Source organism: Coffea eugenioides, chromosome 7 (assembly GCF_003713205.1).
Source record: "Coffea eugenioides isolate CCC68of chromosome 7, Ceug_1.0, whole genome shotgun sequence".
NCBI lineage: Eukaryota > Viridiplantae > Streptophyta > Magnoliopsida > Gentianales > Rubiaceae > Coffea > Coffea eugenioides.
In genome coordinates, this window is record NC_040041.1 from 6,201,941 (window position 1) to 6,216,290 (window position 14,350).

Consider the following 14,350-nt stretch of genomic DNA (forward strand, 5'->3'; position numbering starts at 1 on the left):
ATTCAAATTTCAGTTTTATCAAACGCACCTTAAGTGTTAATACCTTGAACGGACCATCACACTTTTCTAAAAAAAAATTAAAAATTAAAAATTTTGGGCCATTCTTGGCCTTGAACTGGTTGGAGCAATTGAGAATTGAAATCCTTGATTCTTTTTTGCTTGTCTTCTCATATGTATTATGCATTGATATACCAAACTATGTGATGCTTAAATTTGAAATAATAGTAAGATAATATAATGCTTGATATGAGCTGCTTTTATAAGCTTCTAAAGCATGAACTAAGGTGTTTTTTTTTTTTCATATTTGGTCCTAAAAGTATGAAATAAGTTACACGAACACAGATAATGTTTTTTTTTTTTTCAATTGCCAAGATGAAAGGTCAAGAATTAGAGATCTTGAATTATATTTTCTCCATCTACTTTGCTACTTCTCAAATTCCACCCCTTCATCTGCAAAGTCATCCAAAGAAGAATGAGGATTCAATTTGGCTTAGACGCCCCCGACTGGTGTCCACCGGCTAGCCACTACTGTCAATTTCTGAATTCTCCCCAATTTTCCCACCTCCAACAAATATCATTTACGTATCCATTCTTCACACAGTCACACACTAACAGCAACAGAAAGAAACACGGGCTTCTCGTTTAGTTTTCACTTTTCATACAAAATTTTGCATGGCTAAGCTTCACTAAATAGTACGAGCAGCCAATTATGATTGCAAAACGTGGGGCCAAAACCAGTCACCTCCCACCACGTGTCCCTCCAAGTGAGCCACTTGGGCTATATATGCAGCCCCTTGGGAAGCCAAGCGCAGAGATTACACACACAACACACACTTGAGAGTGAGAGAGCGGTGTTCTAGGAGTTCAGTTGAAGGCAGGGAGAGATTGAGAGGAAAATTTGAAGAAAAATCAGTTAAAAGGACTCCTTTCTGGAGTCCTAAAATTGTGGGTTTTTTTTTGTTTCCCCATTTCTTCTTCTCAGCTCAATTATTTCCTTCGCCTTTCTTGCTCTGTCTCCCTCTGCCTCACGAGTGTTGTTGAAATTCTAGCGTGGTTTGTCTGACATTTGTTTATTTGTTGTAATTAAAGATGTTTATCGAGAACTTTAAGGTTGACAGCCCCAATGTGAAGTACTCCGAGAGTGAGATTCACTCTGTTTATAACTATGAAACCACCGAACTTGTTCATGAGAACAGAGACGGTACTTATCAGTGGATTGTCAAGCCCAAATCTGTTCAATATGAATTCAGGACTGATATTCATGTCCCCAAATTAGGGTGAGAATATTCGTATTCTGAAACCAACCCTTTTCTTATTTTTGCCCAAATCACCTAAAATGCAGAGATTCTTGGGGCAAAAAAATAGTAGGAGTGATTAAAAAAAAAGGGTTTTTTTTTGGTATATTATACTAATGCATAATTGAGTTTGTTTTGTTTCTCATGGTATGATTTTGTTTTGTTTGGTTTGTTTTTGCATAGGGTTATGCTTGTGGGGTGGGGAGGGAACAATGGTTCAACTCTGACAGGAGGCGTCATTGCAAACAGGGAGTAAGTCAATTCATTCTTGGTTTTCAAATTTCGTTGAGATTAAGGTTGTTGATAGTCAAATCCAAGCACTGAATTTTTTTTATATGTATAATTCTGATGGGATCCGGTGAAATAATTTTGGAATATGGCTTAATTAAAATTTTTGCAGGGGAATTTCTTGGGCAACCAAGGACAAAGTGCAACAAGCAAATTACTTCGGCTCTCTTACCCAGGCATCTTCCATAAGGGTTGGATCCTTCAATGGAGAGGAGATCTATGCCCCATTCAAGAGCCTCCTTCCCATGGTATGCATGGCCATGGCCCACCACATAACTTGATTGTGTAAAACAAGGGTAGGTCTTATTGATGATTTTAAGAATAATAATTCATTTTTAATGATATGGCCATGATGAACAGGTCAACCCAGAAGACATTGTTTTTGGCGGGTGGGACATAAGCAACCTGAATTTGGCTGATGCCATGGCCAGGGCTAAGGTCTTAGATATTGATCTACAGAAACAATTGAGGCCCTACATGGAATCCATGGTCCCTCTCCCTGGTATCTATGACCCTGATTTCATTGCTGCTAATCAAGGCTCACGTGCTAACAACTTGATCAAAGGAACCAAGAAAGAACAAGTTGAACAAGTTATTAAGGATATTAGGTACTAATCTTATACACTTATCATCATTAAGGCTAATGATAAAGCGGGCTTGGTTATTTCTTTACCTAATTTCTGTTTTTTTTTTTTTCAATTGTCGTGTATAATAGGGAGTTCAAGGAGAAGAACAAGGTGGACAAGATTGTTGTCTTATGGACCGCTAACACAGAGAGATACAGCAATGTTGCTGTTGGCCTTAATGACACGACGGAAAATCTTCTTGCTGCTTTGGACAGAAATGAGGCTGAGATTTCACCCTCCACCTTGTATGCTATAGCTTGCATGTATGAAAATGTCCCTTTTATAAACGGCAGCCCTCAGAACACATTTGTCCCAGGTTTCTTCCTTTCTCTGTTGATCTTTATGATGAACTTTTTGGAACAGGCTTCTAACCCTTCAGTTTATTGTAATTATCCGACAAAAATTATTAATTTGGTTACGGTACTGAATTATGTCAGGTTTGATTGATTTGGCCATTAAGAGGAACTGCTTGATTGGTGGAGATGACTTCAAGAGTGGGCAGACAAAGATGAAATCTGTGCTTGTTGATTTCCTCGTGGGGGCTGGTATCAAGGTATAGCTGGTCTTCTTCAGTGTTTTGTAAGATTACAAAGGACTGCTAACTCTTTTAACTTATCTTGGTTGGATGTGTGTAATTTGCTTGCCAGCCAACTTCAATTGTGAGCTACAACCATTTGGGGAACAATGATGGCATGAATCTTTCTGCCCCTCAAACTTTTAGGTCCAAGGAGATCTCCAAAAGCAATGTGGTGGATGACATGGTTGCCAGCAATGGTATCCTTTATGAACCTGGGGAGCACCCTGACCATGTTGTTGTCATTAAGGTACTCTGATAGAAATAAATGCATCTTCTTGTACTGCAATTGAGAAGTTGTGTCTAAAAGTAACCATGTTTGTGGAGCTATATGTAGTTAATCATCTCTTAAACTTCATATGATTTCTTAATATTCTTAAGTTTCTTGATGATCATTTGATGTGGGGCTGATGAAATTTGTATGTTGCTGCAGTATGTGCCATATGTTGGAGACAGCAAGAGAGCCATGGATGAATACACATCAGAAATATTTATGGGGGGAAAGAGCACTATAGTGTTGCACAACACTTGTGAAGACTCTCTTTTGGCTGCTCCAATCATCTTGGATCTTGTCCTCCTTGCTGAACTTAGCACTCGCATTCAGCTCAAAGCTGAAGGAGAGGTCAGTCACATTTGTCACTTAAAAAATCATTTGCCTTTATTCTGAATAGTGAGTTCTTGATTATGCATATACTTGCTCTTATGCTCTTCCATTTCCAATTTGATTTTGTTTTCAGGGAAAGTTCCACTCCTTCCACCCTGTGGCCACAATTCTCAGCTATCTCTCTAAAGCCCCTCTTGTAAGTTGTTAATACTTGCTCTTTCCTCCTGATTTTTCAGAGCCAATCTTAGCCTCAAAACTCACAAATGCAGCCAAATATGCCCAGTTTCACCTGATTCCTTTGTTTATCATTCATGCAACACACCACCAGAAACGCACTGGTTGGCTTGAAATCACAATGGTATTCATTTTATGGTGTAGTAATTGATTGATTTCTTGGGGAAAAACAGGTACCACCAGGCACACCAGTGGTGAATGCACTTTCAAAACAGAGGGCAATGCTAGAGAACATATTGAGGGCTTGTGTTGGACTCGCACCAGAGAACAACATGATTTTGGAATATAAGTGAAGAATTTGCATCCATCTGATTTATGGATGTTTAGCAAGAGATTCATATCAAGGAAAATTAGTTCCGTGCTGTTTGTTCAAGGAACCAACCTTTCTTTCCTTCTTTTTTTCTTCTTCTTTTTGTTATTTTTAATCCTTTGTAAGCTAGTATGTCATGTGTCAATGTCTTCTTTTGAAGATGCAATATTCTGGTTAGTTACTGTGTAATTTGGCTGGTAATTAAGATAATGTCTTTCAGTTGTTGATCTCACTTGCTTAGCAGCCGTTTTAATTTTCTGCTAATTCACCTATCGTTGTGATAAAATGAAACAATTTTTGAGCTGATCATACAAGTAATTAGTGATCCCTAACATGCAAAATCCAGTAGAATTAGTAAAAAAAAAAAAAAAACACTGTACGTAGAAAGATTACCAAAATACAGTAGATATATAACTACCATGGTAGGATGACAAAATTGCTGAACTTGATGTACGAGATGTGATAACTAATGTAAACTTATCTCAATCACAATGAACATGTATAGAATAAAGGAAGAATCAAAGCATTTGCTAATTCTGTAGAGTAATTATGATTCTTTACCATCCCTATTCAGTTGCTATTCAATTCCCTTTCAATATTGGGAGAAGCCACAGGATCCCCTTGAGGCAATTTCCACCTGATCCACTCAATTTTAGGAGAGCTATTATAACACATACGAATTCTACATAAATTGATGTCCTCCAAGCTGTATTTTATATAAACACGAAGTATTTTGTACTGCTTGAAGCTCTAACATATACAAAATTCGATTTGAAATACAAATACAATCCATCTATTAAAATTCGACTCGCCTTGTTTGCACCTCTCTAACCATCAGAATCAACAGCCAGTTTTCAAATACAGCCAAATCTTATGGCAAATAAGAGAACAGCCCAACGTCCACTAACCTGAGAATGGCTTTGAATGGCAACTTAATTACCAAAATTACAAAAATAATCAGTTCAAAGCACAATTAAAAAGCCACTCAAATTGATCTAAATCACCAAATAATCTGTCCAAATCATTGCACAACTCACTGTAGCAATCATGTTGACTCTTTTTTTTTTAAATAAAATAGAAGCTAATATTATTAATAAACTAGTTGAAAATCGTCCAGTATGATTTGTTCCACAAAGAAAGCTGCACTAATGGCTCTTTTATGTATCTCAAAGATTTGTGATGAATTACTAGTTCTGTCATGATTGATTGTGGGACAGAAGGGATGGAAAAAAAGGAGTAATTTGAGTTGACATAAAGTATTATTTAATGAACCCTCAAGTGCTTTAAATTGCCATCTAAATACTAAAGCAAAAAAAAAAAAAATTCAAATCCAGATATCTGTTGAGCTAACTCTAAATCCAAGTAATTTGAAAATGGTAGTTTTTAGTACCCGAATCTCTTGAATTTGGAGTGCATTTTCCACAGAATCCTCTATTATCCAAACTAACCTGTAAATTAAGGCTGAATACTTAAATTCCACAAGATTTGGAGCCCAACATCTTCCATTGCAATGGACCTTGGATGAAGCCAGCCGACCATAGCTTTTACGAAAATGAAAAGGCCTAATGAGCCCATTTAATCCAACAGGAGTCTTTTTTGGTTTAGAGCCCATCCGTACTTCTAATTCTTCTTAAACAGACAAATCTGGTTGCCGAAGAAGACCTAAAAGCCCAAAAAACCATAAGAGCTGCTTTCTTTTTTGCCTTGTGGAATGAAATTTTTTCATTAGAAAAAGAGAGGGAAGAAGAACAATCTCTGAAGCTGCCTTTTTATGCCCTTGTCCTCGTTACTTTAGATTTTACAAAAATTGATTATGAAAAGTGATTATAAAGAATAATCAGAATCAACAAAATTTATTTTTTGATTGATTATGAATTTTAATTTTTTTTATTTTTAAAAACCTATAATTTGAATGCAAAAATAATCGAGAACATCACAAAAGACTAATTATCCAAAATCCAAATCTATAATCAACTAAAGTGATCAATTGAGAGCAAGCCCTATCTGTCATGTAAGATTCTCAAATTTCTTCAATTTCTTCTATAGCTATCACCCCTTAATTACGATTTCTTCATTTTTTGTTGTTAATTAAGTTTTTTTTGTTTACGGAATAATTTCAGAACCCTCCCTTGCGATTTTTGACAACTGCAATCACCTCCCTTGAGATTTTAAAAAATAATACTTACCTTCCTTGACAACTCTACAAATTCTAAATAAAAAGTGGGTGTAAAGGAAAAAGAAATCCGCATTTTGCAAATATTTTTTATCCAGTAGCTCTAACTTCATCTCACCTAATACGTTATATTTAATTTATAAGTCATTTAAAAGAACTTCTTGCTTAGTTTTATAAATAACCTACTAGTAAGGCTGCATTTGCTACAAACAGTTTTTTTCACAATACCTTAAAATATAGCCTAAATTTTACTGCAAAAAAAAAACTACCTTAAAATTATTTGTTTAGTAAATAATGCCGATATTTGATTTTTTTTGTCATTTAATTTGTTTTGTAAATCAAATAGGAGCAATATAGAATATTCATTAGATTATTTGTATTTACATCACAATTTGTTACCAAAACATATCTTCTAAAGAAAGTTTTTGTAATTTTTCAAACTTTAAGGAAAGCGACTGCAATCATTACAAACCTTGGGAGAGGTGGCCTTCGTTTAGATGTCTGTCGGTCCCTTTTTTTTGAGCAAAAATAGAAATTTTTATTAAGATGGAGCAATACACGCATGAAAACTCCACGAGCACAAATCTCAACTACATGTAGAATCCTCACTAAGTTTCAGTAGACAGTTGTTGGTCCCCTTTTCTTGGTCTTAAATATTTATACTATTTTCCGTACTTTGAGATGATACAGTCAAGTTCGAGAAATTATTTGATTTGGTTTTCAGTCAATTAGGGACGAAAGAGACTCGAAATGACCTCTGAAAGAAATAAAAAACAGCAGCCGACGGATTTTCCTCTGCGCTGGCGGGTGTAAGGGGGGCCGGCCCAAGATTTCAAATATTCTTGTACACCCCTAGTAAAAACTGAAAACATTCATTTATACCCAAATAGAAATTACACTTCACCCCTTCTCCCCACAAGAGTTGAGAAATCCTTTAACATCCCTTTAAATAAATATTTACATGCATCCTTGTAAACAAATATATTTTATCACTTTTTTTTTTAAAATATATAAAGATACCCTTTTTAAAAATATTAATCTTACATACACTGTTAGCGTATACATTATCACGCTTCGATGCATGATACATATACAAAATTTGGTTTTCAAAATTAAGTTCAGGTTAGTTGTCATACATCCGACAATGATGATAATGTATAAACTGTCTGTAAGATTGATTCTTTTCAAAATATGCATCTTTACTAGTTTTGTCTTTAAATCCCAATCTCTAGTTCCGCCAGTGCTCTTGCGTATGTGCAAGAATCTTCCTAGCATTAAAATAAAAATTGTTTGAATTGTAGTTCATTTTTCAATTTTTATTTGCTTGCACTATTAATACATTTTTTAATAATAACTTTATCTCACATATATATATATATCAAAAAAGTATTACAGTAATATTTTTTTCAAAAAATTATCCAAAATAATCTACTATTTAGACACACTCAAAGTCTACTATGCAGATGCACATAGACCAAGTAGTGTCGGTAAAAGGTTTCTTTCTAATCAAGAAACTGAAAAGCCAAACACATTCACACATTAGACCATAGACGTTAGAAAATTGTTTTTGGAGATTTATGTAAGAGTTGAACATCACAATAGATGCCCATCAACTTGATTAGATGGCAAGAACACTGTATTAGGGTATCTGAGGCACTTAAATCAACTTTCTAACCCTCTGGTTTCTCTATCTCCATCAAGATCTAGATTTCCCATGCAACTTATGAAAGTAAAATATCCCAATCACTGAGAAAACCAATATAAAACTGGCAACCATATCACTTTAACAGCTGATCAATTAGCCTTCAACAAAGTTTCAAGTTTTTTTAGGTTCTTGAACTACCTCGAACTCAGTTATCCCTTACTAGTAAAGGTTAAAAGATTAGAAATCAGGTTGGTCAGTAACAAATTAAAATGAGTTACATTTTAATTGTGTATTATATTAGTATATTACCTAAATCAATGAAAGATGAATTTTATTTGTTTCATTTTGTGCAAATATTTTCTGTTTGTATATTTTTAAGATCTAATTTTCGGTGTTATGCTTCCCATGCATCCAATTTTTTTTTAAGAAAACAGTCGGCAAGATTAGAAACGTTTATACCTCTTCAATATTTACTTTTTCTTCTTCTCTCCTAGCCCAAATTAGAGCATTTAAATTTAAGAAATTCTTTATATTTTGTTGTTCCACAAAATTAACTAGAATGTGAAAATTTTAAATATCATTCTCTGTCTCTTTTTTTTTTTAATATAAGTAAAAGATTTCAAATCCGAATCTCTCGCTTACACTCTCTTCCTCCCTATCACGTGACCTATCCCTCCCCCTTGTATACCATTCATTAGATCTTTAGCCTGCATACTAGGGTAACTTTGTGTTGACAGTTTATCAACAATGTAATATGCTGCTAAGCCAGCTAGGATTTCAGTTGTTCTGACTACTAAATTAGTAGCCATTCCAAGGATAAAAATCCAATAACATGATACCCAATCTCCGACATTCAATTAAAAAGCCTCTGAAAGTAACTTATAACCAAACCTCCTTAGATCTAGCACATAATTTATCGAGATTAACCCAATGATGCCGACCACCTAATTAAAAACTGAAAAGTAACCCAAGTAATCTATTGACTCGAAACTCAAAAAAATAAATGTATGCAACATAATTCGTGGCATGCAATATAATTCGGGTCCTCACGGATTTCCAAGACTTGCTACCAAATCTTCCAATTTTTTACTAATTCTTTAACCGTTCCTAGCAATTCTAATGTTCAAATTGAAAACAGTTGATAGACACGTAATCTTGTTTAGAGTCGACGGCTCTTCTTCCTATGTGGGCAGTGGGCTGTACAATTAAAACTGGCAAAAGAAGACACAAATGCATAGGCTTTAGAAAAGCTGGAAAATTAAACAAGTGTAGGCCGAGAGAGTTATTCATGAAGCACACTAAAGTTTGGTTCTGCATAGGATTACAAAAACCCATAAATCTTACCAAAAAAAAAAAAAGAAATTGGAAATATAAAGAATGCAAGATTTAAGTAAATATCTTTCTTGCATTAATGTTTGTGTCCTTGTCTCCTGAATCAGTCGCTTTGGAAATTTTACATCGCACAGTTGTATTGTGCTGATGTTAAACGTGCACATCAAAAGATAGCACAGTGCATGGTTGGAAAAATACAACAAACGCAAAAAAAAAAAAGTTTTGTAATACATGCTACGACATCATACTCTTACCTAAAAATTTGAATATGTCAAGAAGGTCATAGTCTAGTCTTTGGCTATAACTATCAGAGTGAAGTGTCTAGTATTAATTTCTATTCATTCACATGCAATTCCTGTCATTACTTGAAAGCCTAAGAAACCACAAATTTCAATACAATTTGTGACTTGTATGCCAACGCACCCCTAAGCTCAATTATAAGCAACGAGGGTATTTGATAGGGGTGGCAATTTTCGACACGACCTGAAAACACGACACGAACCTAACACGAAATTAATGGGTTTGGGTTGAGGTTTCGGGAATTCGGGTCAGAATCGGGTTGGACCCGATGAACCCGAAAAGAAAACAGGTCGATTTCGGGTCAATCCGTGGTGACCTGATATGACCCGATATGACCCGTTTACGAATTAAAAATAATTTAATAAACATAAAAATAATTTTATCTAACTAAACTAAGTTATTCTTTTTTTCAAAGGCATTAATTACTTAATCCTAAATGAATTTATTTAATTTGTGTGAAGTTGAAATTATTATATTTGGACAAATAATATATTATATTATTTTTTACTTTTATATTGTTTTAATTTATTTTATATTTTGTTTGGGATAAAACACTTTTACGGTGTTTAATTTATTTTAGATTTGGTTTGGAATTATTTATTTAAATTTTTATTACTTGATTATGTAATTAGTTTTGTGAGAAATTGATTTTATTAGAAATTACAGTGATAAATTAATAAATTAAAATTAAGTTTCGGGTCATTTCGGGTCGACCCGCCAACCCGTCAACCTGAAATTTTCGGGTTCGGGTCAGCATACCTGACCCGTCACGGGTTGGCGGGTCGGGTTCGGGTCAACAGATTTTCTGGCGGGTTGACCCGAACCCGATCCGCCAACCTGATTTGGACCCGAATTGCCACCCCTAGTATTTGAGATCAGACATTGGAAAATTATATGGTCAACCTTTTTCATAGCACCTTTCCAAGATGAAATCCAATAAAATGTACTTGTATGAATTTCTCATCCAATTAAAATCCTTTTTGTTCTGTTGAAGAAATTTGGGAGAAAATCAATCACTTCAATGTCCGGTGCCAGAAGTTTTCGGCCTCCATGGATTTGATTGAAGGTCCTACTGCATCGTGTCATGGCCGGTTGGTAGACGTTATAAAGAAAATTATTCTGCTGAACAAAGTGTGTACAGATGATTGCAAGAAAAATTAATCTTATTCCAGTTGTGAACCAGCAAGCAACATAATGCGCCACCTTAGTCTAGAATCATTGGTGGCTTTTCAAGAAATAGACGTATACTTTGATAATTTCATTGGTAATACCAGAGCAAGATGCAAATTGTTCCAGAGTAGTCCAATTAAACGAGAGAAATTAAAAATATTCAATCAATCTATAGAAACTCATAGTCAAAATTTTTATCCTTTGCATCTTAAAGTTAATCACTGCCTTCATGTTACATGGATCATGTTATATTTCAACAAATCAATCATCCTTCATTTTGATAATTTCTAGTGTGCGTTATCTCTAATCTTACAAATATTAGATGCCTCCTTAATAGCAATAGAGAATGATACTGTAAATAGTTCATTTCATTAAATTATGAGCACTTCCCTAATTAATATTTAGATGTATGATAATTAATCTAAATTTGAATTTGAAATTCAATTGTGTATATATATCATGCATCCAATCATGATAGTATATACAAAATTTACCTTCAATATTTTTCTCCCAGATAGCAGCTTTAGTTTAGCATTCACAAGACATAATAAACCCACCATCCAACTTTGAGGGTTGGGAGATGAAGCTTTGGAACGAGGAAACTGTCGAAAATCTTGTACTTGTTTAGCTAGAAAGAGAGAAACTACAATACAGAAAATTTCTTGAACAAAATTAAGCATTCCCTCAAATTATACATACAGTTTTTCTACAAATCTTGCATCATACCTTTTGCTAATGAGTAACCTAGCTCATTAGCAACTAAGACTTCAGACTTTTTCCTGAAAACATCGGCCATTGCCCCAAAAGAAAGAGAGACAAAATTCAAGCCATACATAGATAATTTCCCCTACATCATTAGTTCTAACACACATAGTTAATTTTTTTTCGCATTTAAATGTAGAATCTTTTTTTTTCTATACGATTATCATCAAATATATGTACTATTTAAGTAGTAACTTTTCAAGCTGCAGCAACTGTCTCACTATTGCTAGAGGATTCAGAGGCCGAGTTAGCAAGCTCAGAATACTGATTATGATGACCTTCAACTTTCTTTGAGGCTGCCATGCGATACTTTTCTTTTCTTTCATCTTGTTTCATCCTTTGCTCCCTGCATTCTTGACTGCAAAATGCTGAATCACCCCTGTATTTTCATTACAACCAAAAAAAATACAAGAAGAAAGCAAAGGAGAGACTGTTAATATATAGCTTCTTTGTTTTTGCTTGTGGCAATCACTAACAGGGGTATTAACTATTTATGCCAAGAAATTAGTAATAACACACGCAGAAAAATTTATTAACGCAGCAAACAAAATTTGGCAAAACGAAATCATGAATTCAATGCCAGAAAAGTTAGAAACAAAAACTAATATTGTGACAAATCAATCAGATTGTCAAGTATATCTCACGAATTAAGCATACCAATAAACAAAAATACTGCTATAGATATTTCAGAAATTCAACTCTTCAATGAACAAGCATGCAACACTAGTCTTCTATCACTGACCTTAGTCACAAAAAACCCTTTCACGAATTAAACTTACTAATAAGCAAAAAACCCTGGTCTAGAAATGTCACAAATTCAATTCTTGAATAAACAAGCATGCAACCCTATACTTCTATCACTAACCTCAATCACATAAAACCCCACTTCAATAAGATATTATAGTTTCAAAAGCCATAAACAAGAATAAGAACACTACAATAGTGAGTCTCCCACCAAAAATAGCCAACCACCAATCCCAAGGGGAGAGAAGCAAAAAGGAAAGAAAAAGAGAAAAAAAAAAAAACACACACACACACATACAAAGGAAGGAAGCCATATGACATGCTGATACCTGTACATGTATATGTCACGGCCGGGTGCCAAACGGCGATTACACAAGCCACAAGTTCTCAAGAAATTAGCTGTTTCCAAAGGTTGATGATGATCAGCTGACGGATCCCTCCTAAAATATCTGGGAGATAACAACATGGGAGCTGTTAAACGATGATCATATGCACTTGGTCCTACCATCACATGCCCTTCTGGGACCCCATGATCACCAGAAGTGATTGGATTCTGAGGATCTAAAGATGCCGGTGCATCCATGGCCATGTTCCCAGCTCCTACATCAACGGTGATCCCAGTCATGCTTGTTGTTCTCCTCATAGGTGCCCGTGCACGCTTCCCCAACATCGGACCCTTCGCCTTCTGGCTGGCTGGGCTGAGAGAATATATGAATATTGGTGTGTGTGTCTGTGTGTGTTAGTGCGTGAGTGTGTTTGGAGAATGGAGTGAAATGGAAGGTGGGAGTGGAGATAAGCAGAATAAGAGGGGGATGAAAGTGAATATGAGCCGTTGGATTGTCAATTGATGTTGTGCAAATTAGTGGTTTATGAAGTAGTCTACCTCATGGCATCACTTTCAATTGAAGTGCAAGTGTAATTATTTTCAACACTTTTTTTTTCCTTTTTATATTTTATTTGGTGATTAGATTTGTGTCTTGGAATAGTTAGGCAGATCTATTAGTGCTAATAAAATGCATCTATCATCTAATTGAAATTCAATTACGCTATGTTTTTTGAAATTAAATTCAAATTCATCAGTTAAGTAAGGTCATATATTACAAATATTATGGTAAATTCAATTATAAACAAAGTCGTAATTTATCTAGTTAAAATTTGAAATATATTATCAAACTGAATAAGTTAGTTTACGCTAAAACCTGTGAAATTTTTTTTTATGCCAAACCACAATAGTGCAACTATGTTTTGAGAATATAAGGTAAAGAGTTAATCTTATATACACTATTTTTAACAATTATATACACAATAGTGCAACTATGTTTTGACAATTATACAAAATTTTGTAAATGCTGTTAGTGTATAATTTTTTTACAGTAACATGTTTAGATTATGCTACATAATATGAGTTTAAATTTGAAATTCAAATCATGCACATGTAACATTCATCCAAAGTTGCTAGTGTAAACAAAAACAAAAAAAAATCGCTACGTTGTCAGTACATAAAAAATTAATCTATACTGTTTATCTCCTTCTTGATAATATATTGTTCTAAGAGCACACGCCATAAACACACTAACGTAAAGACTAGTTGTGCTGCTGTGCTAATATTCTAAAATTACTCTCTCCAGAAAATTGCATGCACTCTAACGAAAAAGATTTACTTTCATGTGTTTTTAGGGCACACAATAGAATGACCCTTAAAAATGATGGCTGATGATGATAGGTTTGTTGTCCGCAAGTTCTGCCCATTGGCCGTTTGGGGCAGAATCATAAGTGCAGAGTGACATCAACGGTTGATCGAAGGAGTGACCCCACAGTATTAAAGTTTACGGATTCTAAATGGGGATGAATATTCTAAATTCCCGTTGTATTTGGACAGTGTTTTCCAAGCTTTAAGGGGAAACTAGTAATTATTGTTCATTTCCATGGGACATGCATGGGCTGAAGTGCATGGGAAAGTAATAGAAAGTGAAAAGGACATTGTCGATTGCAATGGTAGGCAATTGATCCTGGCCAGATGTACCCAAACTGGTGCGTTTCAAGTGAAAGTTACATAAATTAATTCAGTTTTGGAAAGATCGTCAATATTCACTGTTTGATTTTTCATTTAATTATTGTCTGATGGAACTCATAAATTTTCACCCACGTATGACTCATAGGATGCTTTATTACTCACAATATTAAAGTTCGTCTGAAAAAACAATTGAAAATCACGGCATGACCAAATGATGGCCACAGACATAATGATCCCAAAATATCTGATCCTATGCTCCTTACTAGATAATAATCGGAG

The 14,350-nt window shown here is 34.6% G+C and overlaps 2 protein-coding genes across 2 annotated transcripts; one reads left to right on the forward strand and one right to left on the reverse strand.

Moving 5' to 3' along the window:
• Positions 1–811: 811 nt before the first annotated feature.
• LOC113777844 (inositol-3-phosphate synthase) lies at positions 812–4,163 on the forward strand. The gene is made up of 10 exons (XM_027323060.1): positions 812–1,277; positions 1,479–1,547; positions 1,696–1,831; positions 1,944–2,191; positions 2,299–2,525; positions 2,647–2,762; positions 2,857–3,033; positions 3,217–3,405; positions 3,521–3,583; positions 3,795–4,163. Exons 1-10 carry the CDS (start codon positions 1,090–1,092, stop codon positions 3,912–3,914), a joined length of 1,533 nt encoding a protein of 510 aa, XP_027178861.1. The 5' UTR covers positions 812–1,089; the 3' UTR covers positions 3,915–4,163.
• Positions 4,164–11,192: 7,029 nt separating this feature from the next.
• Positions 11,193–12,835, reverse strand: LOC113778264 (FCS-Like Zinc finger 5-like). Its single transcript, XM_027323601.1, has 2 exons — positions 12,387–12,835; positions 11,193–11,692 (listed from the first exon to the last, which is right to left on the reverse strand). The coding sequence occupies exons 1-2, from the start codon at positions 12,725–12,727 to the stop codon at positions 11,512–11,514; spliced, it is 522 nt and encodes a 173-aa protein (XP_027179402.1). The 5' UTR covers positions 12,728–12,835; the 3' UTR covers positions 11,193–11,511.
• Between the last annotated feature and the right edge of the window lie 1,515 nt (positions 12,836–14,350).

Bases quoted from the DNA above. Each gene is read 5' to 3' on its own strand.
- LOC113778264 (XM_027323601.1), bottom strand. From the start codon at position 12,727: ATGTTGGGGAAGCGTGCACGGGCACCTATGAGGAGAACAACAAGCATG. The intron at 11,693-12,386 runs GTATCAGCATGT...ATGAAAATACAG, and splicing joins CGTGACATATACATGTACAG to GGGTGATTCAGCATTTTGCA.
- LOC113777844 (XM_027323060.1), top strand. From the start codon at position 1,090: ATGTTTATCGAGAACTTTAAGGTTGACAGCCCCAATGTGAAGTACTCC. The intron at 1,278-1,478 runs GTGAGAATATTC...GTTTTTGCATAG, and splicing joins ATTCATGTCCCCAAATTAGG to GGTTATGCTTGTGGGGTGGG. The intron at 2,763-2,856 runs GTATAGCTGGTC...TTTGCTTGCCAG, and splicing joins TCGTGGGGGCTGGTATCAAG to CCAACTTCAATTGTGAGCTA.